This window comes from Pollicipes pollicipes, unplaced genomic scaffold, assembly GCF_011947565.3.
Source record: "Pollicipes pollicipes isolate AB1234 unplaced genomic scaffold, Ppol_2.1 Scaffold_3087;HRSCAF=3621_pilon_pilon_pilon, whole genome shotgun sequence".
NCBI lineage: Eukaryota > Metazoa > Arthropoda > Thecostraca > Pollicipedomorpha > Pollicipedidae > Pollicipes > Pollicipes pollicipes.
In genome coordinates, this window is record NW_023596225.1 from 20,705,181 (window position 1) to 20,730,741 (window position 25,561).

At 50.4% G+C, this 25,561-nt stretch overlaps 1 protein-coding gene across 1 annotated transcript in view; it reads left to right on the top strand.

Annotated features, from left to right (window-relative positions):
• Positions 1-25,561, top strand: part of LOC119089866 (tip elongation aberrant protein 3) — a 58,867-nt gene that overhangs the window by 18,008 nt on the left and 15,298 nt on the right. Inside the window, exons 3-4 of the mRNA XM_037212674.1 lie at positions 5,575-5,732; positions 11,761-11,956. Of these exons, the coding sequence (XP_037068569.1) occupies positions 5,575-5,732; positions 11,761-11,956 (354 nt within the window). The remainder of the gene's footprint in view (positions 1-5,574; positions 5,733-11,760; positions 11,957-25,561) is intronic.

Consider the following 25,561-nt stretch of genomic DNA (forward strand, 5'->3'; position numbering starts at 1 on the left):
GAGTGCAGACAGAGGCAGCGGGTGGCTCGAGAGCAGGCAGTAGCGGCGGATGGTCCGGGAGCAGAGGCAGCGGGTGGTTCGAGAGCAGGCAGTGGCAGCGGGTATTTCGAGAGCAGACAGAGGCAGCGGGTGGCTCGAGAGCAGGCAGTGGCTGCGGATGGTCCGAGAGCAGACGGAGGCAGCGGGTGGTTCGAGGGCAGGCAGTGACAGCGGGTAGTTCGAGAGCAGGCAGCGGCAGCGGGCGGTTAGAGGGCAGGCAGTAGCTGCGGGTGGTCCGAGAGCAGACGGAGGCAGCGGGTTAGCCTGGCTGCGTGCAGCCCATGTCCACCGGCGGCCGACTGCGACCGTCTATTGACCGGGCGGTGTGGCGCGTGCCGCAGACCCCGGTGCCGGCGGCGGACGATTTTTCGGTATCAACAGTTGACCGCCGACGACGTCTCTACGCCCCTCGGGAGGAGGGGCGGGGCCGCCCTGCTCCCCAGACGGGCCCGCACAGATAAATGGCTTCGTTGGCGGGCTAGAGGCGCATCGCGCCAAGGCAGCGAGCGGGAGAGAGCTGCGGGAGAGGACGATCCCTGTCGAAGTGGCCCGGGACAGTCCCGTGGGGCTGATGAGGCAGCGCCTGTCGCTGATACCCGTGTCTGGTCGCTGGGAGCGATGGCTGTCCGCTGCTCACTCGAGGCCCCGCCCCTGCCGCCGCCTGCGTTCCTCACAGTCGTGTGGAGACCGCAGGCTCCAGCGCGTGACGCTGTCTTGCCTGATATCCCGTCCCGTTTACCTGACCAACTAGGTGGTGATGCGTCCTGCGTCGTTCGACGTCATTAATTTTTTGGCTCTGGTGGTTCGCCTACGCTTGGATCACGCATCGTTGCATTATACCTCTTTCGGCCGTGCGTCAGTGTTAAACGTTACGGTGGCTCTCTCATTCCAATGGCGATGACAGAAACTGATCAAATTTGACTGTGAACATGCGGTGCGTATTGTTGGCGGGACCAATAGAGGGCTCTTGACGGGGGACTTTTAACAACGCAACGACGGGTGACTTTTAACGACGTTGGTCGGAGTCGAGCACCAACTCTGTCATGTTCCGCGCACAGTTGTGAGGCGCCGGCGCGCCTGATTGCGCTTCTCCGGATCCGAAGTATGGCATCTTTACTTCGACAAAGTTCCCGACGTCAGGGCGTCCTTAGCAACGTGTTCGATTCTTGCGTGGCGTCTCCATCGGTGGTGTGATGTGTGACTACGGTCAGTGTAGCCCCCGTGATGGGATCCATATAGTTATACCAAAGTAGTAGCCGGACCGCAGCGTCCCCTCCCCCCTTCCCAGCCGTTCTGGCCACGAAGAGAATCAGTTATGTAGTTTGCAGACTCGGATCAGGTTTTGTGCCGAGCTGACAAAAACAAGGCTCCTGCTGGACACAGCTGCTTCTTATTGCTCGGTGCTCTCGCCCTGCTCCTCTTTTATGAGTGGTGCTTCTTCCAATGCCTTTGTCAAGAAGAGGCAATATTCTCGTTATGATATCGTGAGCATTTGATGATGTCAATATTGTGATCCTGTTGCGGGTCGCTTGGACTGATTTGGATTCACATTTGTGCATTTGTATCATTTCCCCCATTTATTCCAACGTATAACATACTATACACCATCACATGTCACAAGATGCGACTGTCGATCGTGTTCCCTTTTTCCTCACATTCAGTTGTGGAAGCCTGTAAGCACAAAGCCATCCTAACACCAGACTGTTAGATGTCGAAAAAAGACCACGTGCGAGCGAACTTGGTCAGCGTTCTCGTGCTGAACGCCGCACATTGTTCACCTTAACTGTGCACAAAAGGATTGGACCTTGCAAGTGACGGATCACGTTCCTGATTGCGACACTGCGAAATACATTATTTAATAAACTCTTGAAATGAACGGGAAACGCTAACATCACACATACGGAAATAGCAGACAGGGGCAGGGGCTTCATCACGATCAACGGAGGTCAATCTGTTCGTGATAACGTGGCGCACTGTAAAAGGTTTCGGTAAGCGGCGCTCCACGATCAAGTCCGTTCAGAATTCCATCGACTGAGAGCCAAGCCTGGAATTATGCAAATGCCCCCGCGTAGTTCCGGCAACCCTGGCACTGATCGGTCGCTGGGATTCCGAGGAGGTGGGGCAATTGGTTCGTTGGCAGAATCTATGCAGCTTTCTGATTTGCAGCCACCTCAGTTTGAAGTCATCTGTTGTGATATAGAATTGAATAGAATTGAATTGACATAGAATTATCTGTATATTTTAGTCTACTGATTTCGGTTCGTCGCCCGCAGTTTATGCTCTCATTTCTTTTGTGATTTAACAGGTTGCGAAATGTGCGTTGCTGACAGCAGTGAATCATACCCAAATTTTGCTGCTCCGATACACTTGTTAAGCTGCTCGAAAGCGTCAGGAAGGCGTTATTAATAGGCTTCTCCTGGGCGAGGACCTCCTTCCAGGAGGGAGATATGGCGTGATAAATCGACTGCCACCTCATTCAAGTACCATATCCATGTTCGAGACGAAGGTCGATCTCGTTAAGAAATTTTTAGCCGCGAATGTTGTAGATGTTGATTATTTGCAGCACAGATCGATGGATTAATCGATTTACATTTGTGGTTCGGCTCTTTTCATGGTCCACCTTGGCCCATTGATATGCTGCCTGCCGATAACTTGGGTTGATTTGAGTGGACCACATCCATTCAGGCATTAACTGCGTGTAACCAAAAGGCGGTCCCGCCCAGCATGCTACTAGATAAATAATCCACTCTTTTGTATTCCTGCCTGTCCAAAGCCCTCTTGTTCCTCTTCTGTTTAATGACAGGCCTGATGTACCTCTGTACTGGGCCAGACATCGAAACCAGCTCAGCATTACCGAATACGAGCCCTTGCGCCGATCCGGTCATTATAATAATAGCGTTGCTATACCACTTATATATATATATATATATATATATATATATATATATATATATACACATATATCTTTATACATGTTGCGACCCGAGGACCGTTACTTTACCTCAAATATATACCTATATATATATATATATATATATATATACATATATATATATACATGCATATATATACATATATATATACATATATATATACATACATATATATACATATATATATATATATATATATATATATATATATATATATATATATATAGATCATTGCCAGCATAACGTGATGGCTGCGTAAGTCGCGTGAGCCTGGTGCCACCGTCTAGCCACGGACCAGGTCGTTGATTCTCTCAGCACTGTCAACCGCCATTTTCCGAGCCGTTCCCTTACAGGACACCGCCATGTTACGACTGAACACGCATTACTGCCACCGACGGTTTTTTTGCAGCTGAAGCAGCTGATTGAAGATTTTTCGCTTACCTTGCGTCTGGCTTTCCCTTTTGAACAGCTCACTGTCATCCATCCCGCTGACCTTTTGAACAGCTCACTGTCATCCATCCCGCTTACTTTTTAACAACATTCCGTTCTCGCAGAGACGCTACCTTAGTGACCCCGGGGCCTTTGCGGAAGCCTGCAGAGGGGTGCCCTGGCGCTGTTAAGGCTAACGGCTGCCAGGTCTTCGGGCACTACCTCCACCAGTGGAAACGCCCGCTGTATGACGTCACGGACGGACTCCCTTGGGCCGGCCGCCAGCGGCGGAGCCAGGGCGGTGTGCCGGGGGATCAGCTCGGACGACTTCCATCGCGTGTGTCTGAGCTTGGGTCGGCCGCCAGCGTCGGAGCCAGGGCGGCGTGCCGGGGATCATCTCGGACGACTTGCATCGCATGCGTCTGAGCGCAGCGGCGTCCTGCGTGGCTTGTCACTGGCTTGGAGGTGGTCGCTTTTACATTTTTTTTTGTCACTTTTACACTTTTAGGTCACTTGTACACTAAGCTTGTCAATCTGGTCATGTTCGGCTGCGTGCGATTTCAGGTCCACTACCTTTTGTTCCAGCCTCACTTTGGCGGCTTCCAGTTTTGTTTCGATTTCTTAGCAGCCAGTGATAATTTTTGTCTGTTCTATCAAAATCGCTTTTCGATGCGTGATTTTCATTATCTGATGAAGGTCATCGCGTGACTTAAATTTGGATGTCAGGAAGCTTTCATTTACTGAACCATGCGAATCCTCTGTGACATTTATTTTACGGATTCCTGCTTTTGACCCGCCTTGCTAGCCGTTTCGCTTGTTTCAAGGAAAACGTCGGCGTCGTCGTTGCTTAGACCATTTTCTTCACTTCGTCCATGATTTACTCTTCACTCACCGTATCTATATCCAGCTCACTTCTCATGTAAGCATCGCGCCGCTCATCTGTCGGTGTGAAGTGTTCAGAACAATTCACTTCATGTCGCCGTTGGACTCTCTGGGCGGCACGAACCCCAGCTCAGACACGCATTGCCACAGAGCCCGCTGGCACGGTCTCATCGCCACAGAGCCCGCTGACACGGCCTTATCACCACAGAGTCTGCTAATACGGTCTCATCACCACAGAGCCCGCTGACACGGCCTTATCACCACAGAGCCCGCTGACACGGCCCCGTGGCCACAGAGCCCGCTGGTGCGGTCACGCAGTGCAGCTGCGGGGGCCCCGGACCTCGTCCACCCTGGGCCAGAGCCAAGAGCCGGATGAATTCATATTAGTATATCCCTTAGCAACATAATGCAATTATCGCATGCATGTGCTGCAGGTGTAGACGCATCAAGGAGACACATAGCAGCAAAGCATGTCAAGTCGTCTCTGTCACGTTCCCAGACGAACCTGGAACCTTTAAAAATATGAGATAGCGGACCTTTGCCCCAGACGTTTTCCGTGTTCTTTTACATCAACCACGTTTTGGCCGTTCTTCATTTGTGATTTGAATACGGGAACACGTCTTTTGAATAATGATAATTAAGCGTCCGCTAAAAATGTTAGAAATTTATACGCGCAGTCCGCGACGACGAATTCATCCGCAATGCGTGTTACTTTCGCAGCGACTTTGGCGAGCGGACACAGTGGAGCGATTTAATCACTAACCAGTGCTGTCCTGTGTCCTGGTGAGGGGTGTCTCCACGCTGTTCAACAGTTCAACAGTGGTTCCCGATTGCCACTGGGGTTTCCGACGTAATCAGCTGTTGAGGCTATATGGCTTCGCCATCCTTGCCATCCTGGCAGGGATAGCGGACACTGCGGGAATCGAACTCCGTCCCTCTGGTGTTCGTACCATACCTCTGTTATGTCATCTTCGTTCGTGCCCTTTGTCCGTACCCTACCTGCGGTGTGCCTCTGGTGGACGGGGCACCCCATCTCCGTCCCTCTGGTGTTCGTACCACACCTCCGGTATGTCATCTTCGTTTGTGCCCTTTGTCCGTACCCTACCTTTGATGTATCTCTGGTGGACGGGGCACCCGATCCGTTGCGGTCCCGACGGGGATGCTTCCTCGCCGTGCACCATAGAAACAGGTCACGACGGGCGATGGCCCCGCCCACCGCGTCCCTGTGTGACCCCGGCTGGCGGTGCGGTGGTGTCGGCGGCGGTCGTTTGAGTGCCGCGCTCCTTTCCAGACGGGGGCCAGTGGGAGGAGGTGCGCGCCGAGGGCAGCCGGCCGCTGAACCTGCAGGAGCACACGATGGTGGGCTGGCAGCACCAGCTGTACGTGTTCGGCGGAGAGGTGGGCTTCTCCAGCGGCGCCGAGACGCCTCTCTGGCGCTACGATACCAAGGTGAACCAGACGTCCGCGCGTTACCACTGCCGCTTTGTGGCGATGGTGGTGGTGGCAGGGCGAAAAATGACTCATCGCTAAAGAGCTTGTGCATCCTTCAGTTAGTGCTTAGGCATGTATCTTGGCAGATCATGACCTTCTAGATATAGTTACTTGAAGTTAGAGCTAGGTTGGAAATGCCATGTCCAGATGCTGTTCTCAAGCTCACCTTCGTCGCACGCTGTCTTCGCCTTTGCTGGTGGGGATCTCTCAGACCAAGTTCGCTGCCCTCTGCCGCAGAGCGTAAGCATGCTGGAGCCTTGTAAACACCTTTTTGCAGCGTGGCATAGCGGACCATAGCAAATGATATGTTTCGATTTCGCGAGGGGTGTGGCGGATCTTCGCAGATGACTTCCGCATGTTTTGTTTCACATCCGCACCAATGGTGGATCTAACATTATAACTAGGGCAGGCAATCTCGGAAAATTGTGTCATGTTTGCTTAAACGGAATGTTCCACTTTTGAAGAAATTGAGACAAACATTAGATATCATGAAATAAGCTCACTTGTGACTATTGGTATGTTTTTAAGTGCAAAATGCCCCTCTAGAAAACAGCATTTCATTATGTAGTAAGTACGCTCCTTAGTACATCCCATCCCCCCCCCCCCCCCCCCACTGCCGCCTCGGCATTGGCGGCACGGCGGGCGGCCCGGAAGTAGGCCATTTCCGTCGCCGGACCGCTCTGGCTGCTTGTTACGGACCGGGCGTGCAGCGCCGGCCGCCCCTCAGCGCTTTGGGGCGGAAGGCGGGCCACTCCACGGCCCAATTAGCGATCTCCGCCGGAGGGCGGGCCCGTCAGGAGCCGGCCCTCAGGCTGGAGAGGGGCCTGGAGAGACACGCTCGCCGCTGAGAATGAGAGCAGGCACGCTCATCTGACTAGAAACGCTCGCCGCTGGGGACCACGAGCAGACACGCTCATCTGGCGACCCCGACAGAGAGCAGACACACTCGCCTGGCGACCTCTCCCACCCCCCCCCCCCCCCTCCCCTCAGACAGAGAGCATGCACGCTCGCCTAGCGACCCACGCTCAAACAGAGAGCATGCACGCCCGCCTGCCGACCCGGCCTCGCCGCTTAGACAGAGAGCAGACACGCCCACCTGGCGACCCACGCTGAGACAAAGAGAAGATACGCTCACACAGCGAACCGGCCTGGCCGCTCTCTCCCGGCTGCAGCCGTCGGCCGGCGGGCTTTGCCTCCCGGGATGACGTGCGCTAGTGTTTTGTCTCGAGGGAGGTTGGCTTCAGTCCGCTCCAATTCTCCAACTCTCCGGGGGCTTTGTTAGGACGAGGCTGAAAGGGACGCCGGAGATAAGCTTGGAGCATTTTTTGCGCATCCGTTGTTGTTCGATAGGTGTTGACTGTTTTGTTGGAGTTTCAGAGCCGAAACTTTTTAAAGATAATTTGCATTTCCCGTATGATCAGCAGAATAAATAAAGGTATCTGCACCTGCGTGCAAAATGCTTCCTGAAACGTGTACATATTGATACGAGCGGTGTCTCCTCATATTCCTCCCCTGGCTGCACAGCTGATTTAGTTTCGATGTTGGCGAGGTCGTTGTCCTGTCAGAAGCTGCATGGGATTTCAGACTGCTGGTTGGAGTGTTGATTCAGCACATGTGCTGGTTTATCATGTGCTAGACAAGCCATAAATCAACCCTAGGTGCATTAGTGTGTGGCGTTTATGAACTACAACTGCATTCTTATTGCAATCATTTAAAAAGTATCGTTATGTTAGCTCAGTTCTGTTCAGGATATGAACATACAGTGCCCCATGCTGAAGTCGATAGGAGTGGTATAGGTTTTTTTTTGTCGGGAATGGCCCAGTAACCATACGTATGTCCAACCACGCCATACCATACTTGTTCTCTCTTGGGCAGTCGTCAGGAGAGGACGTGTCCTGTTGCGGCGTATGCGGCGCATTCGGAGACGTCTACGCGCTGACTCCTGCGCCAGATTTGTGTCACTGGCTTAATCGCACGGGGAGAAAAAGGGATAGGCCTTTCATCTTTGCTGCATTTCGATCGCTGGAAGTGGAGCCTTAACGTAACTCTGACGTCGATAATCAGGGAGTTCATGGAGAGAAATCGAACTGATCAGGTAGCTTGTTGTCGGAGCAGTAGGTGAGGAGGTGGAACCCTTTAAGCGGGAGCTAGCTGCATTAAGAGCTGAAAGTCGTGACCTGCGCAAGCTGGTCGTAAACGTGAAGCATTGGTCCATGGAACTGAGCAATATCCTAGAAACTGCTGTCACATACTCAATGGATGTGGACTTCAGAAACAAAGCCTGAAGAACCTCCAGCAGAAGCTAGGGCTATGACCCTAAAGGTTATCGGGGAAAAACTAAATGTAGATGTGAAGGAAAAGAGTTGGCGCGCCAAGCCCCCGTCTAAAAAAGAATGCTGGTCGGGGTCTAGGTTCTAGATGATCAGGATAATGTCTACCAGGCAAATTCAAGCAAGCTGACGGCTCAGGCATATCATCCACGAGAACCTGAGAGAAAAACGTGCTCATTAGGTTAAAGTTGTTAGGAACTGAAGAAATCACACTTGCCAGAAATTCGCGAGAAAAAAGGTATGTCCGTCCAGTCGTGGTTTAGATAGGACATGAACATCAAAGCCATGGGAGATGCACCCACGATGTCGTCATCGGGAATTAGAGTGACATCCCATCCGGTCATGTCCCGGCAACAGCTGCGAACCTCGAGCAGTTTGTGAGTGACATCCCATCCGGTCATGTGCCGAGAACAGCTGTGAACCTCGAGCAGTTTGTGAGTGACATCCCATCCGGTCATGTCCCGGCAACAGCTGCGGACCTCGAGCAGTTTGTGAGTGACATCCCATTCGGCCGTATCCCGGGAACAGCTGCGAACCTCGAGCAGTTTGTGAGTGACATCCTATTCGGCGATGTCCCGGGAACAGCTGCGAACCTCGAGCAGTTTGCGAGTGACATCCCATCCGGTCATGTCCCGGGAACAGCTGCGAACCTCGAGCAGTTTGTTGTCGTAAGTGGGAGGCGAACTGGCGCTGGAACCAGCCAGTCCAGAAAGGCTAAATCAGGTAGTCAACTTTCTCACCAAGCCTGCAACATTCTGCCTGAAGCGCGTGATTTAGTCCCACGCCCTGTCACTGGCATGTGATGGAGTGTCGTTGGCTGGAGCTCTGCAAATCATAACTCCATTATCCAGTGAAGCCTGTGCCTCCCAGGCGTGCTCCCTGAGCTCGCAATGAAGTCAGCCTGAGCTTTGGAGCATGTTAGCGTATGAGCGTGTGGATGTTTCGTGAGTGCTGAGAGTACCTAGCCAAGCAAACGGACTTGGTAATCTCACTGTTTCTGCACCACCAGCTATAAGGCACCAAATCAAATGGGGTTGCCATCGTGCATACGGTACGGGCCATGCCGTATAAGCGTAGATGGGTGTATAAGTGTGCGCGTGTGGGTATGGGAATGGGTGAGAGAGAGGAGGAGAGAGAGGGAGAGTATAGATAGTTGAATATATTATAATATGAATATATATGTATTTATATATATATATATATATATATATATATATATATGTATACATATATACGTACATACATTTAAATGAGTTACGTGTGTGACGTTGGTTTGCATGGGCATGCATTGCGGTGTGTATCAGATTCACTTCGTCTTCCGCAAAGCGCCACAACGGCGCCACCCTGACTGACACATCGGCTTTTCTGACACCACCTGACATCAGACCTGCGTAGTTGGCGGATGGTGGGGGTGGCGGCGCGCACACAACAAGACTGGGATATCGTTCTGTCTCTAGAAACTTTGTATTTCAGTAGCCTGACGTCGTTCTGCAACTCTCTACTAATTGGGTGATGGTGTAAGCCACTAGTCACCGTTGAAACTGGCTACTTTAAATTATCTCTCACTGACAGTTACTTTCATAACAATATTAATGGTGACTGATTTACCCTATTTTTGCTTTTTGTTTTTACCCTTTACCTTTTTAACCTTTTTTTGCTTTTTTGTTTGCTTGCTGTTCCGTTGATTTTTTGTTTTTGTTTTGCTTAGTAGGTAACAATATTAATGGTGACTGATTTACCCTATTTTTGCTTTTTGTTTTCACCCTTTACCTTTTTAACCTTTTTTGCTTTTTTGTTTGCTTGCTGTTCCGTTGATTTTTTGTTTTTGTTTTGCTTAGTAGGTTTCACATTTGTTAGGCGGAAGTGCCGCGCCCTTCAACTTCCCAGTTACTAATGCCGGCATTAACGCAGCGTTTTGTGTGCCGCGGTGGACAGGGGGGGGTCATTCGGTCAACTGTTCATGGGTGATGGGTAGGTATGAAGTTTAAGTCTGAAAATACATCGCTAGGGGTAGGCTAGCCATACTACAGCTGAAAGAACAGCTTTATTATTTGTAATGCAAGTGTTTAAAAAAACACATACATCATTTGTCACGCGGGTTGGGCCCATATCCGATTCTGCATCGCTCGTCAAGTTTCCGCGCCATCTTGAGGTATAATATGGAAGAAATGGGCGTAATCCTGAGTAACGCGTTTCAGCTAAACAATACATTTGGGTGGGAAAATCAGACTCATTGTCTGCCTGTAAATCCCGCGATATACCAGCACCTTAACTGCTCACGAAGGCGTCCAGCCAACCGTCACCGCCGTCTGATCTGAGCAATCGGTTCCTCGTCGGCGGCTTTGCGCTCCGAGGAACACTCGGTTCTGATCTCGCGCGGCGTCGGTCGTTCCGCGTGCAATCAGAGCTGCGTAAATCGTTTGAAATGAATCGACGTCGGCAGCCTGATTGCCCCGTCCGCCGCACGCTACCAGGGAGGGGTCGTCGGCCTCATCTTCGCATCGGATGTCCGTGGATAAGCCGGTTTGAACCGGAAACGGTCGGTTTGACACCGGGTAAGGCGCGCGCAGTGGCGCGCTGGGCTGCGCCAGGCCGCGCGCCCAGAGTAGGGAGTCTTGCTGGCTTGGGGCGAGGAGTGAGATAAGTAGAGCTAGGATGTCGCTGCACTTTGAGATTTGAATCTTAGGGTGGATGATCTGATTAAGATCCAAGATTGAAATAGATTTAAACGGATAGGAAGGTTTGTATCACAACTACGAGCTAATGCAATGTAAGAACGCCATATTTTTGGGCTTTTCCGTGTGCTGGAGAAAATTACTTTCTCCCATTATATCACACCCAGTAAGCCCCCCCCCCCCCGAAAAAAAAAACAGTCGACAAGACTGGAGATGGAGAAAACTACAAGTTTTGCTTAAAATATGGCGGGGAAGTGCCCAGAAAATATAATGTCTTAACATTACAATTTCCGTGTTTCCGAGGACGAACAATCCAAGAGATATTTGCGCAAACGGCAGGAATTAGTCCAAAATTATAAACGGCTGCTCAGAAAACTGTAAAAGATCCTCGATTGCTTGAAAACTGTTCTCCTGGAAAATCACAGATGGAGAAAGCTTGGCAAATGGGTAGCGTTCCTCCATTTGGAATATTGGAAGCTTCCATAAATCTTGCTGCACCTTGCGCCATTAGAGGCAACGAGCTTGTGCAATCAAACTTTTGTAAAGTCGTTTTGCAGACACTTCGTAACGTGATTTGTAGGAAACCGTTAGTGCATTATCACTTAAGATAGGAAATGCATATAGATTATGAATAAAATATACTATAAAACCATGTGATGCGAGGGATACGAAAATTTCGCGGCTCAAGGAAATTAAATCTTTCGGTATTGTTCCTCTATTTGACTTCGGAACAGGGCACGTGTTGACATCGGCAATGCATATTTAAGTAGGGCAAATATCCTTTTTCGCTGAATTTGAAAGCGGAATTGTCAGACTTTTGGGAGAAAATGGGGAGGGGGAGGCGAGCTTTGCAAGTCGCTTTTCGTACGTCGCTCACTTTGAAATCGTCCCTGCGTCTCACATGCTCACCATTACTAACCGCATCAATCACCATCGCCGACAGTTGCGTCACCGCACGTCACATATCTCGCCCTGTTCCAGTCGAACCTGTGGACCAAGCTGTCGTCGAGGCCGACGCCTGCCCGCGGCGGCCAGCGGGCGTCGCCGCCGACCGCCCAGAGGTCACCCAGGGGCCTGCGGGGTCACTCGGCCGTGGTGCACGCCGACGCCATGTACCTGTACGGCGGCTACCGCGACCTCTTGGGCTCCACCGGTGAACTCTGGCGCTATGAGTTCGGTGAGTGGGCAGCGAGGCGCCGGCGTGGGTCCGGGCGGCGAACGTCACTTACCACACTGGGCCTTCGCTGACTTATGAGGTTGTACCTATTGCGAGTTCAAGCTGTGTTTTGGGACAGGGATCATCCTACCATGACCAGACCATTGTCTTAATTGTAGTTTGGATGTTGTTTTTTTCGAGCACAGGCGAAGCATAGTAAATAGTCTTTGACTATGTCATAGAAAATGGGCCAACAAAGAGAGCTAATGTGTGCCGTTTTGCGGCTTTTCAGGGCTGAAAAGTCGGCACAAGAAGACATTGTTAGAAAAATGTTCACGAGGTCAATATTTGGTTAAGATCTGATTTCGCCGGCATTCTTATGTGTAAAATCCACTGCCACAACAATGCATATATATAACATAGAATCGACAGATCCAAGAATAGAATATTGCACATCGTGAGACCTTCCTCAGCCACACCATCAATGCATTCTTCATCTCCCTCCTTCTCCTCTTACTCACCGAATGTTTACATCACGTGGAAATATGCCGTTGATGAAAGAACTGCATGTTGACTTACAAGTGCTTATATTTGTACTAAATGTGTCTTATCGCCGTCAACGTGCCCTGAAGCGAGATCATTTATGAGCAATATCACTGACTGTATGTCCGTTTGTTTGTACCAGTTTTGCCGTGACTGCATCACATTATCTTATATGCATATTACGATCTTATTCCGCTAATGATTTATGGCGATTTAGAATATCATATCTTACGAACATGTAGGCTGGCTATATAAAGGCTACGCTATACCCTTAACAGATAATATGCCCTTATTACGTTCCACATCATGGCATGACGCACACGCAAGAATGTTCCACAAATGAGAATCACATTTACAAGAGCTCAAAACAAAAAACCAATATTTACCTGTTTCACAATAATTTTATCAATGGTGTATTTCCACTTGGTGTCAGAATTCTGAGAGGGGGAAAAAGGAGAGAGTTAGGGAATGAAATGATGATTTGGCTGAAAGCGGCCAATGGTGTGTGAGATTTTATCGTTATTTGATCTGTCCCTTTGACGTTCTGTATATGCTTTTTTAGTTGTCTTTGATCTGTATGAAGATCAGCGAGTTCAGAAGTTAGCCAAAGCGTTGGGAACGCGACCTTTTTGTTAAAAAAAACTAAGCTTGTCTGTTTTTCAGTCCTGTAGAAGATGCGGGCTGAATCATATTCACCCCTTTGGCCATGTTCTAAGCATGAGTAACGACTATGTACCACACTTCACATGATTGTCCTTTATCATTGATAGGATAAGTCGATAAATCTGCAACGCGTGCACCATTGAACTATCAGATATTATGTTATTTTTTTCATCTTTTCGGGCGGTTTGAACTCGGGAGGATTTGCGCCACAGATCTTGTTGGGTTTACTATGAACTTCCGTGATCGAAGTTGTCTTGTTCCAATCCTGGGACATTTATACCTACGGGCCACTTTATTCTGGCAGGCCTGCGGCGGGGTTGTTGCCCTGCTGTGAAGTGCTACAAAACCACCGGTCCACACTGAGTCATCCCGCACTGGCCAGTTGGCATCTGATCGTTCGGTTCATGCGGAGCCAAAGCGAGCAAACTCTGCAGTTTGTACTCAGTGCCGCAGTATACCGAATCAGGCAATCATTTCTTTCGACCACGGCGGGTTGTGATCGATGTGGCAGGGGAAACGACTTTAAACCAATTTGTTGCGTTTTGATATCGAGGAGAAACCTGGCTTCGAGCATTGCTCTTTGGTGTGTGGCCGTTCTTTTCTCTATTGGGTCTCACCGTCGCAAAAAAGACTGGACGACGTAGCCTGAAATATTGCCGCTTGGCCCTCGGGGAACCATTCTGATTTTCATTTCGTGGCCCAGAAATAAAAAGGGATCTGCGGAACGATAAATCGTCTCGCCGTGTCTGGAGAGAAGGGACGGAGGGGACGCGGCGACGTTATCATCGCCGGCCGACAAAACACCAGCGCCGTAGCCATAATCCCGCTAAGGCCTGCTTTCGAGCGCCGCGCTGGCGACGGCGGGTGTTTTGCTTGATGGTGTCGCCCCGGTGCTATCCATGCTGCTGCCGTACGACGGTGGCAGCAGCCGGATGGAGTCACCGCCCTCCCCGTGCCATCCCTCAACCCCTCCATCAAGAGCAGGTCCCGCCCCCTGTTTGTTCACCGGCATGGCAGATCACTGGCCGGTGACTTCCACTCACTGTATTGATCGTATCTGGGACGCGGCGCCTGCCGCCGACGCCCCGATGCCGCGCCGTTGCCTCGAGCCAGGCGACCTGCGGCACGGCGGTGTCAGCTCGCTCCGCTGCCGAACCGGGCGGTGGCACCACCCTCACCAGGCTGCCGGACCGTGCAGCGGTACCACCCTCACCAGACGGGTGGACCTTGCGGCGGCACCTCCTCCATCAGACTTCGAACCGTGCGAGGGCACGGCCTCCACGAAGCTGTCGAACCATGCGGGGACACCGCCTCCACGAGGCTGTTGAACCGTGCGGAGGCGCCGTCTCTACGAGGCTGTTGAACCATGCGGGGGCACCGTCTCCACGAGGCTGTTGAACCTTGCAGGGCACCGCGTCGACCAGACTGCCGAATCGTGCGGAGCCACCACCATCACCAGGCTAGCGGACCGTGCGGGGCACCGCCTTCACGAGGCTGTCGGACCGTGCGGGGCACCGCCTCCACGAGGCTGTCGAACCGTTCGGGGCACCGCCTTCACGAGGCTGTCGAACCGTTCGGGGCACCGCCTTCACGAGGCTGTCGAACCGTTCGGGGCACCGCCTTCACGAGGCTGTTGAACCGCGCGGGGCACCGCCTTCACGAGGCTGTCGAACCGTTCGGGGCACCGCCTTCACGAGGCTGTCGAACCGTTCGGGGCACCGCCTCCACGAGGCTGTCGAACCGTTCGGGGCACCGCCTCCACGAGGCTGTCGAACCGTGCGAGGCACCGCCTTAACGAGGCTGTCGGATCGCGCGGGGCACCGCCTTCACGAGGCTTTCGAACCGTGCGAGGCACCGACTCCACAAGGCTGTCGGATCGTGTGGGGCACCGACTCCACAAGGCTGTCGGATCGTGTGGGGCACCGCCTTCACGAGGCTGTCGGATCGTGTGGGGCACCGCCTTAACGAGGCTGTCGGATCATGCCTACGTGCGTCACGTACGATAACGTGCTCCCTGAGTCACATTCTGTTTGGTGCCCTGGTGCAATGTCAAATGGGAAAAGGGACACGAGTCAACACGGTCACAAAACAAACTGCGAGAAGTCAACTGACGACAAGTCAAACAGGATCGGCACGTTCACAGTACCAGTGCTGCCCACTCGGTCCCGAGCGTATGATCGCTACGATCATAGTACCAGTGCTGCCCACTCGGTCCCGAGCGTATGATCGCTACGATCATAGTACCAGTGCTGCCCACTCGGTCCCGAGCGTATGATCGGTACGATCATAGTACCAGTGCTGCCCACTCGGTCCCGAGCGTGTGATCGGCACGTTCACAGTACCAGTGCTGCCCACTCGGTACCGAGCGTGTGATCGGTACGATCATAGTACCAGTGCCGCCCACTCGGTACCGAGCGTGTGATCGGTACGATCATAGTACCAGTGCCGCCCGCTCGGTCCCGAGCGCAGGATCGGTACGATCATAGTACCAGTGCTGCCCACTCGGTCCCGAGCGTGTGATCGGCACGTTCACAGTACCAGTGCTGCCCACTCGGTACCGAGCGTGTGATCGGTACGATCATAGTACCAGTGCCGCCCGCTCGGTCCCGAGCGCAGGATCGGTACGATCATAGTACCAGTGCCGCCCACTCGGTTCCGAGCGTTGGGCAGGTACGTTCATATTACCAGTGCCGCCCTCTCCGTCCTGATCGAATGATTGGTGCGCTCACAATACCAGAGCCGTCCTCGGGACAGGAATACCAAAATAACTGCATCTCAACTATGCAGGTTCTATCTCAACCTGATATTCCAAAATGTCCTATCTAAGGTCCTGTCCTGTCCTGTCCTATCCATTAACTACTGACACCAGTCGGAGTCGAAATATTTGGTTGAGCGCAAACTGATGTAAATCTATTCGCTTTATGCTCAGTCACAGAAAAAATCCGTTATTTTTTAACATGCGCTCGGTTGGTGGTCAATCTGACCCCGAATAATTTTCTAGAATCGTTTCCAAACGGCACGGTGTAGCCGTGCCAAATTTTTCATAATTGTAGGCAATTGAATAGCGGATTGTTTGGTGTCAAAAGTATAGATATGCCTTGTAAGGTCGCTGGACTACGTTGGGTTAAAGTCAGGCCATGGATTCAGCGAAGACGATTTCTGGGGAGCCCTTCAATCTGATGCAACGACAGAGTATTAAACGAAGCTTTTCATTTCTGAGATTGCTTTTTAGGCAACATAACAATTGAATTAACAAATTCCATTGGCGTAGGGTCAGATTTGAAGGTCAAACCTGGGTCAAACCAACCTGTTGTATTACTGTAGAGATTGCTATATGGGGTAGTTTCTGGTGGTTATTCCGAATTTATTGATGACAGGAACTGCATTATATATCTTCCATAGACTTCCTAAGGGCTAGGATAGGTCACTGACACAAAATAACCTAGATCAACATTTTGTTTTTAGCAACAGATTGCCTAGCGTAATCATTGATCCTAATTCAAATGCAAAACTAGGCATTTTTTGCATGATTTTGGTTAACATGACCTCTAGAAGGTCAGGCAAGGTCACTGAACTTAAATGAGCACCAATGATTTTTACTGAGAACAGGTATCTTGGTTCTGGGGCACTTTGGACACTAATCTGGAGTGTGAACGTGTTTGAACTTATTCAACCCTAAGGTCATGACCTAGGAACTCCAACTTTTGATGTAAGTGAGTTCACATACAGGCAAAGACACCCTATTACTTTGGTGTCTTTAGCTCACTTTGTTTCTGAGATCTCAGTGGGGCCAAGTTGACCCTCACCCAAGGGAAGGACATTCAACCGGCAACCCAGGCGCGTTTTGAGAGGCGTTTACCAAGGTATATTTATCAAGGTACATTTATCGAGGTATATTTATCAAGGTATATATATATATATATATATATATATATATATATATATTATAAGGTATATTTATCAAGGCATCATTTATCAAGGTATATCTCACATTTTCAGGCATTGCATGCCTTTGAAAATGTTTCGATGAATTGGCTACATGGAACGGCGGCATGATGGCTATTGGCTATGCAGAGTTGCGTTGGGTCATTTGGCTTGAGAATGCGTATGGGTTGCGTTGGGCTGATACGGGTTTGGTGATGATAAAATCAGTTTTATGTAGTTTTGCTTTGTCGATATAAAAATTCCTTAAAGTCACGGCCGAAGACGGCCACTTCCCAAAAAATCCAGCCCATGGCGCCATATTTAATTAGAATCAAGTCGACAGATTGGTCATCAGATATGAAAAATATTTAGCCGCTTCAGCATGTCACCACCGTGTTGCAATTCATACATAAGCACCGACGCGCAACAGCAATGCGAATTTTGACAATTTAAGCAATTTTGTGCTTTTCCTTCGGGAATGCGGAAGCTTATGGTGCGAACACCTGTGCGTATGACATCCAATTGAACAACAAAAGGTGCACGACCATTTCATTTAATTTCCATTTTATTTCAAGCATTTGTAAAGCCTGCGTGAGCATCGAAGACCAGTAGCGACGCGGCCACTTACACTTGCAAACGGTTGTCTTGGAACGGTTTTTAACGAGATTTTAAAAGGGCATTATTCAATGCGAGTTCAAGACCGCAAATTTTCTGCATTATCTGTCGAACAATATCGCTGAACTGCAAGACGGCTAGAGTTCTGGCCCGCCGAAGCTAGAGTAGTCGAAAAACAGCCCGACACAAATATCCACATACCCAGCTTGAATAAACTTAACATATTTACCATTCACATGTGCTACAACATCAAAGGTTGAACGTGCGGTCAATTTATTGAGCACCATTGGTGTATTGGTTACCATACTGGACAGGCATTCCGGAGGTCCGGGTTACAGCCCCGGTGGGTAATCTCAAGTTTTCCGTACTATCTGGCGACGAATTTTGCTAAGCTTTGAAACCGCTAGATAATTCTTGCCCACCAGAAGGTAGTTAAAAAAACGAGCATTACACAAAATCCCTCCGTGTATGCAGTTTAGGCAAAGTTATAAGAGACGACTTTAGCGAAAGCTTTGTTACCAGTAGTTTGTGCTGGGGATCAGTTTAAGAATGGAACAGGTCAGCTTAATTGAATTGTTAGTATTTTGTGGATCTTCACTACGCTTTTTATTCTCATAAGAGCACGTGTCATTGAATCATACAATGCCCTATGTCATTGCCAGCACTGGTGGAATTCTTTGGTCAGATGAATTTCCAAATGATGTAATGTTATAACCAGCAGTTCAACGTTTGAGATATCAGCAAATGTTCAGACTCTAAGCCTAGTTCGTCATTTTCGGTCCCAGTGTTAACATACAAATCTGTACCGATTGGTAAAATATTCTGAAATCACCCGAATCGGACATGACTGTCTTAAGTCCATTGAACCGTTTTGATCTTTCCACTGGCCGCGTTTCATTTCATCTACCGTGTTATTGGCAGACAACACAAGCCCCGCCCACTCGTATGCTGGGCTGTTTCATACCAGCTACCGACTACTGGAAAGCGTTACATTAGCCGTGCATCTGTGCCCATAAAATTTGGGAGGAAAAATAAGTTTGTAAGCTTAGAAGCAGTCACCTATCATCAAGCCGCAAGCTTAAAAAGATAACGTCCCGCTAAATCCCTAGTAGCCCACGTATTAATTAAAATAGCCGAAGCACTAACATGATGTCGCCTGCGCTGCGTGCCGCCATGCTCATGAACGCCCCGCCGACTACCGAGATGTTAAAACTTTTTGCGAGCCCTGTAGTCGACAAGTGTGACGTCACACCCTCCGCGCCACGAATCCATTATGGCCACCAGACTAATCATAGAACAGGATTTCGGGTATTGGTAGCACGATAGTGAAGATGAAACGCGGCCGCTTTTTGCCTTTCCGTTCACTTTTTGGCGTGTGTTTTTATGAAATCCTATTCTGTAATTATGTTGTTAATCTCAAGTGTCATCCTATTCCAATATCACAATGTCGCTTTGGCTTTGTTGCCTGTTATACCCTTGGATCGCTTCCTATAAGACCTATCTCTTTGGACTGTATTCCTCAACTGCTCGACCGTTGACTGCCACCTGGGCTCTTATCCCATGTGACTGGTTCCTTATAGGTTCTTCCCTGCTTGAATTTTTCAACTTAACTTTTATTACATTTGTATTGCGTAGTATTGTGGACTTCTCGTCATTTGACTTCTTTTGCTCGACTTTTTGTCACGTGATTGTCGGCTTTGCGCACTTATGGACGTAACTTTACATATGGAAACAGGTCAGAATGAGGTTGCACAGGTCCCTGCACACCTCAGTTTCCACTTGCAGGCCAGGTTGTTTTTGCGTACCAGCTATCAACAAAACCATACGTTGTCTTCAGTGAAGTGACCCTCTCGTCATGTGCGATGCCTTCGTACCCATTTTGGACATAATTTCGCAATACCATGTTCTTTTTTCGCCTGTCTTCGAAGATCATGTTCCGATATCTCCTTGTGATCGTTTTTGGTTTTGTTTTACGTTCGACGAGCGGTGAGCTGTGTACTTTTCTCAAAAATCGCCGAGCATTTCTCTACATTCTTTGTCTGTACTTTTTTGTTCTAGTTAGTGCCGCCGTCTGCTGTTTCTTTTTTGTCTTCTTTTTTGTCGATGGCATCTGCTTATATTCCCGACCTATGTCTATCTTATTTTTTGCAGATATGTCCTTTCTCCCTGTTCGTTGCCTCATCGCCAGTGCCTCATAAACCAAACCATCCAATTGGCATTTTGTACGCGTGCGCAGGGCGGCGGTCCCTTCCCCCTGCCTCCCCCGTCGCCCATCCTCGCTCTCGTTCTCCGCTCTCGTCTTTTGCCCAGTATGCACCACTGCCGGCCGCTCCCCTCCGCGCTCGCGTAAGAGAGTCATTACGAGGGAGGGGAAGCAACACATGCTGGGCGGGCGCGCCGACGTTACCGCCGGAGGGCGGGTGGCATCGGCTGGTGGAGGCGCGCGCGCGCACGTGGGGGCGGCCGACCACCGTGCGCGACCCCGCTCCGTCCTCGGCGCCGTGCTCAGACACGGTGCCGGTGGCGTCCTGCCATCTGCAGCTGATGGTTGAGTGCGAGGGAGCGAGGACGCTAGTCGCCGAGAGGGCCGACCTGGCTTGTGTTTGAATGTGGATTTTTTGACACGTTCACATGGGTAACTATGAACATGCTTTCCTTTGTCATAAGCCTCTGTACTTTTCTTCTTGTATGCAAACCAGGTCTCCTTGGTTAGGCCCGGCGCCTCTTCACACTACTCCCGTGGTCCCATCCACCTTTCTTCCATCGTCTACGTCTCATTACCCCAGTTGCCTTTCCGTGTGATGGAAATAATCAGGGGTCCAGATAGTGCAATGACTTATTGTGCGTATCAGAATTATACTTGACCCTACTTTGGTGGAATCGATTCCGAACCCGAATAAAAGCAAATAGAGCTGAGTCTAAATTCGATTCAAGGCGACTGTTGGGAACTGGCGTATAGTCTGAATCTGGCTGGCACAGCGTGTGAATCAACTCCGCATCCGATTCAATTCAATGATTCAATTCGTGTGAATCAACTTCGCGTCCGATTCAATTCAGTGATTCAATTCGTGTGAGTTAACTCCGCGCCCGATTCAATCACGGAGGCCAACTTCAAGCCCAATCCCGCCCAAAATGAATTCAATCCCCGAATCGCATTATATTCCATCGGAATTAAGGAGAAGGACGGCGCCTGCGTCGTGCACCTATATATTCCTGCGGCATCGGATTACTCTGGAAATGAGCCGGTAATCATTCCCCTACGATTGCCAATTACCACGCCTGTCTGACTCCCCATGATGCATGGCGCCAGACCCGATTTATGGATCTCCGTCGCTCTGTTGAGCAAAGTCTCGGGCAAGTGTCATTATGACACGGCCATCCGGATGATGGTGGCGATATCACCCGCGGAGCGTTTACTGATACCGCCAGCAGCTGTCGTAGGAAGGAGGCTAGCTGATCATAAAAGGCATGCCGGCAAAATGTGCACCAGGCCGTTGTTTCGGTTGCTGCTGCTGGGAGGATATGACTAGGATCAACGGTCCACTGACATTGAAGGCGGACAGGTCTGCGGCCGTGCCGGTCATCCGCCCTTTGCTCACCCACGCGTAATGCTGATCCCCGTAGCCCCTGTTATTCGGAGCACGTGGCATGCATTAGTCATGAGCGAACGCGAACGCCCGCATAAACCCAAAGAAAGGTTGCTGTACGGAGTGAGTCCCGGTAGTGGCGGACTCCCAGATGCGTGAAGTCTTGCCCGGCGATTTCCGGAGGCAGACTCATGCGTGAGGTCTTGCCCGACGACTTCCAGAGGCAGACTCGTGCGTGAATTCTTGCCCGAGGACTCGAAGTCTACCAGAGGAGTACTCACGCTCCGAGAACTCCCAGAGCCGACAAAGCTTGAGACAGTGGCGCGCCGCCGCCGTGACGTCCATTTTGGTCCGCTGTGTTTGATTTGGCAAAGGTGTGATATACTGCCGCGGGCGGGCTCCAGTAGCCAGACGCTCGGCGAGGCTTGCCATGCTTTGGGCCGGCCAAGCTTGCTCTTCGATGGGGCCTCCCCAAACCGAAATGTGGATCACGTTGAGCATGTTGAGGTGTGTGGTTTTGTGTGTTTGGAGCAAATATTGAACATGCAGAGTTCCATGAAGGGAACAGTGTCGTCCCCCACCGCCTGCGATCAGTGGTCGGTTCGGGGGTCGCCGACCGTTGCCCGCGGCAGCAGCAGGTCGCCGAAGGGAACAGTGTCGTCCCCCATCGCCCGCGATCAGTGGCCGGTTCGGGGTCGCCGACCGTTGCCCGCTGCGGCAGTTGGTCGCCGAAGGGAACAGTGTCGTCCCACACCGCCCGCGATCAGTGGCCGGTTCGGCAGTCGCCGACCGTTGCCCGCTGCGGCAGTTGGTCGCCGAAGGGAACGGTGTTGTCCCCCATCGCCCGCGGTCAGTGGTCGGTTCGACGATCGCCGACCGTTGCCTGCGGCGGCAGTTCGTCGCCGTGCAGTGTTCTTCGTATCGTCTTATTTATTTATGCTATGCTCATGAGCTATTTGAAGCTGAACGTGTTTTGGCTATTTTTGACAGTATATGTGCGATTTTCAAGCAGCGGTGTTACACAGACTTCACACACTGTTTTCATACAGAGGCATAGTGGCAGCAATCCTTCGATCGTCTGACGGTCTGGTCTGTCAGATAAGAACCACCACTGAATGCTATCAAACGCCAATCTGCCGTGATGGTCCTCAGGCACGCTTCCGTCCAGACAGCATATGTTATCAGTGGCACGGAGGTGGAACACATTGGAGAGATTCGTGATCTGGCAGCCACTCTGGACATCACGCTGTCTTTTGCTGCTCGTGTCTCAGATGTTGCCAGCCCAGCCAGCCGACCCCTCGCCTTTAATAATACCTTGTAGCCTTTCCCTCGTTCGCTCGCTCTTAACTTCCAAGTTTTAAGTGATACCCCTTCCTGCCATGCCTGCAGTCTCTTTCGTATCAAGGTGTTTTGCGCCACTTTCACCTTCTCTTTTGAACGTCACGGAGAGTGCAGTATGATGTCTATTTGGAGCGTTTTTCCAGCAAAATTAGACTCCCGCATGTTACCGCGCGGCTCCACCATGCGCGTGATTCGGCGGCCGACCCGCACGCAGGCACCGATCGAGGTTCATTCGGCGCGGGTGACCGCCGTGAGATTCAGGCTATTCTGTGGGGCACCAAAGCTGATCAACGCTTTTGTATGAAACGTCGAACCGAATGTTTGATGATATTACTGCTCTCAGAATCCATGCGGTAATATTCATAGTGTCAATGCAATTTCTGGCGAATGTGCCCCCAAATGTAAATTTATCGGCGTGCGCCCACACAGGTCGTGTTTATTTCTGCTGACTTCGCCTGTTAGTGGAGAGGGCTCCGTTTGCGATAATCCTATTAAGTATAAAAGCATAAACAAGACAGATGACGTAACAGCTTATGGTGTTGGCATATGACCATGCTCACATACAAGCCAATGATGCAGCGTCGTGATAGTGTTTAAATCCTTCAGCGTGTTCAAGGAACTGCTGCTGATAAAGTAATCATTCATTGCTAATGTCAATTGTATTTTGAACAATGACAGCATGTCAAGTTTGTGTTATGGGCAGCACAAATTCGTGATATCTAACTTAAAACACCGTTAGAAATACTGACTATCAAAAGCCTGATTTCAGTAAAATAATATTGATGCGATGAAAAATAATTCAAACGACAGGCATGGTCGCTTTGCCGAAATCAGTGCTATGATATTCCCAAAATGGTTGGCTGCAGTGCAGCCCGATCATTACGGCGAAACCTGTCCGCCTAGTCCATCTGCCTGGGCTGATAAGCACATGGGATATGCCGCAGGGAACATGGAACGTGTCCCCAAACGTTCTCATCCTGTAACGTCACGCCAAATGGTCGTTAGTATTCCACTGGCGTATCGGCCAGTCGATTCTCTAAAGTTGTGAGTTGTAACCACTATTTGTCAAACCGCATTGGCTGCATTTAAGCCGCTGCTTGAATGCATTTGACTTCTTTTGACGTCCCAAAGCTGCAATGAAATCTATTTTACCTCCGCTCCACTAGCATTGGGTTGACGCCCCCATCGGTTGAAGCCAACGAAGCCAGAGGCAAACCCAGCCTTGGGCCCCATCAAACTGTCACCAAAGGTTTCCCGGTTTCAATTTGATGTCCATAAGCGGAACGCCATTGATTTTCAACCAGAGCGTTTAAACTGCGTGCGTCACACGCCCTTGAGGTAGATTGCATCCCTCGTTTTCTTGCACACTCACGGGCCGCAGTGTGAGCATTGTTAGGGCGGGCAAAACGAAGAGTCGTGTTAAGGGGATGTGCGTCGCCAATTGGAGTACCGGGAGTTCTTCCTCTGGAGTTCGGTGCCATCTCGAGAGTTCTTCTAGCCGAGGCGCCATCTGCAACCAAAATATGATCCAATAATGCTCATATGAGGCGTTTGTATTCGGCCGAAGTTGCCCGCAATACCGTCAACGCAGCAGATGCGTGGAAACAGAGGATGGAAGGGCAAGGAGCTGGGTGGATGGCAAGCCACACAAAGCTTCGGAGAGGGTCCAGATAAAATAAAGTGGGCAGCTGTTAGATTAATGTGGATCGAGACCATGATTATTTCTGATACCTTACATGGTTGCAGCCTGGTCCCCAGGCTGAGCGCCGTTTAGTGTCCATTTTCATGACCTGCGCGGTCGGGTGATGTCGGCAGTCTTTGTCTCCGACTTGCGATCAGAATTTTACATTGTTTTCTCAACCTCACGTTGAAGGTTTCTCGTCGGTCGTCTCAAGACAGTCTAAGCCAACGCAATCCTCAGTCTGTTTCGGTGTCCGTTCAGTGAAGACCAACCAGAAGTTGATAGACGGGAGTGAAAAGTAATTGTGACCAGCTGTGGTATGTCATTGAAAGTCTTGCGATAATTCGGGTGAGAAATTGTGACAGGGAGCCCCCTCCCCAACAGAAAACGAAAGCAGATGCAGCATAGCGTTCTGAAGGGCTGAATTAGCGTGACTTGGCCTAATGTTGACGATGAAGCTGACCACTCATTATGTGCAAGCTCAGTTGAGCGTATAACTCCGCTTCTGGTTGGTGATCGCTGTGCTGGCAAGAGCAACTTTACCTATGCGCCCCAACGGTGCTGATGTGAGATCACCGAACCCTGGCATTGGGCTTTTTAACTTCTAAGCACGTCTTTTTTGTCTGCTTGAATTGATCGGAGATCAATAACCAGTCATTTATATCACGCATCTGGCATACTTGTTATCGGAGTGTTGCAACAGGACGTGATGACAACAAATACGTTTTTACGATACACCGATTGTGTTGGTGCTAAACCGTATGTTCTCTGTTGAAGCAGAAAATCTGATATGAATCGTACCTCAAGACAGCCTGCTTTATGACACAAATGTATTATGAACCCCTTTGTCAATTTTGTAGTAATGAAGCCTTACTTTTTAGATATCTGGTCGGCCAGAACGTTTATGCCACGGGCCCAACAGGGTTTACGTTGCACAATATCGAGTTGATCTGCGAGTACACAATCTGCACGCCTAGCAGCTCGCATACCATTGTGTTACTAGCGCTCGCCTGATGGGGAGGTGGTCGAGGCGACCTCCGCCATCCATTTTTTGAAGATATCTCTCCGGCTTATTTGACAGTTGCGCTCAAGTGGTAAGAGCCTGTGGGGAATTCATGGTACGGTGTGTTTTGAGGGCAAACCCTTGTGTCCAGCACTTCTGGTTTCTGGATAGCGGCGGTTTTTAGGGAACACTGCAAGGCGTTCGACGGCCGGCGTGGCTGGCAGTCGGGAACCGAGGAATCCACCGATCGCCCGGGGCAGGTCGACTCT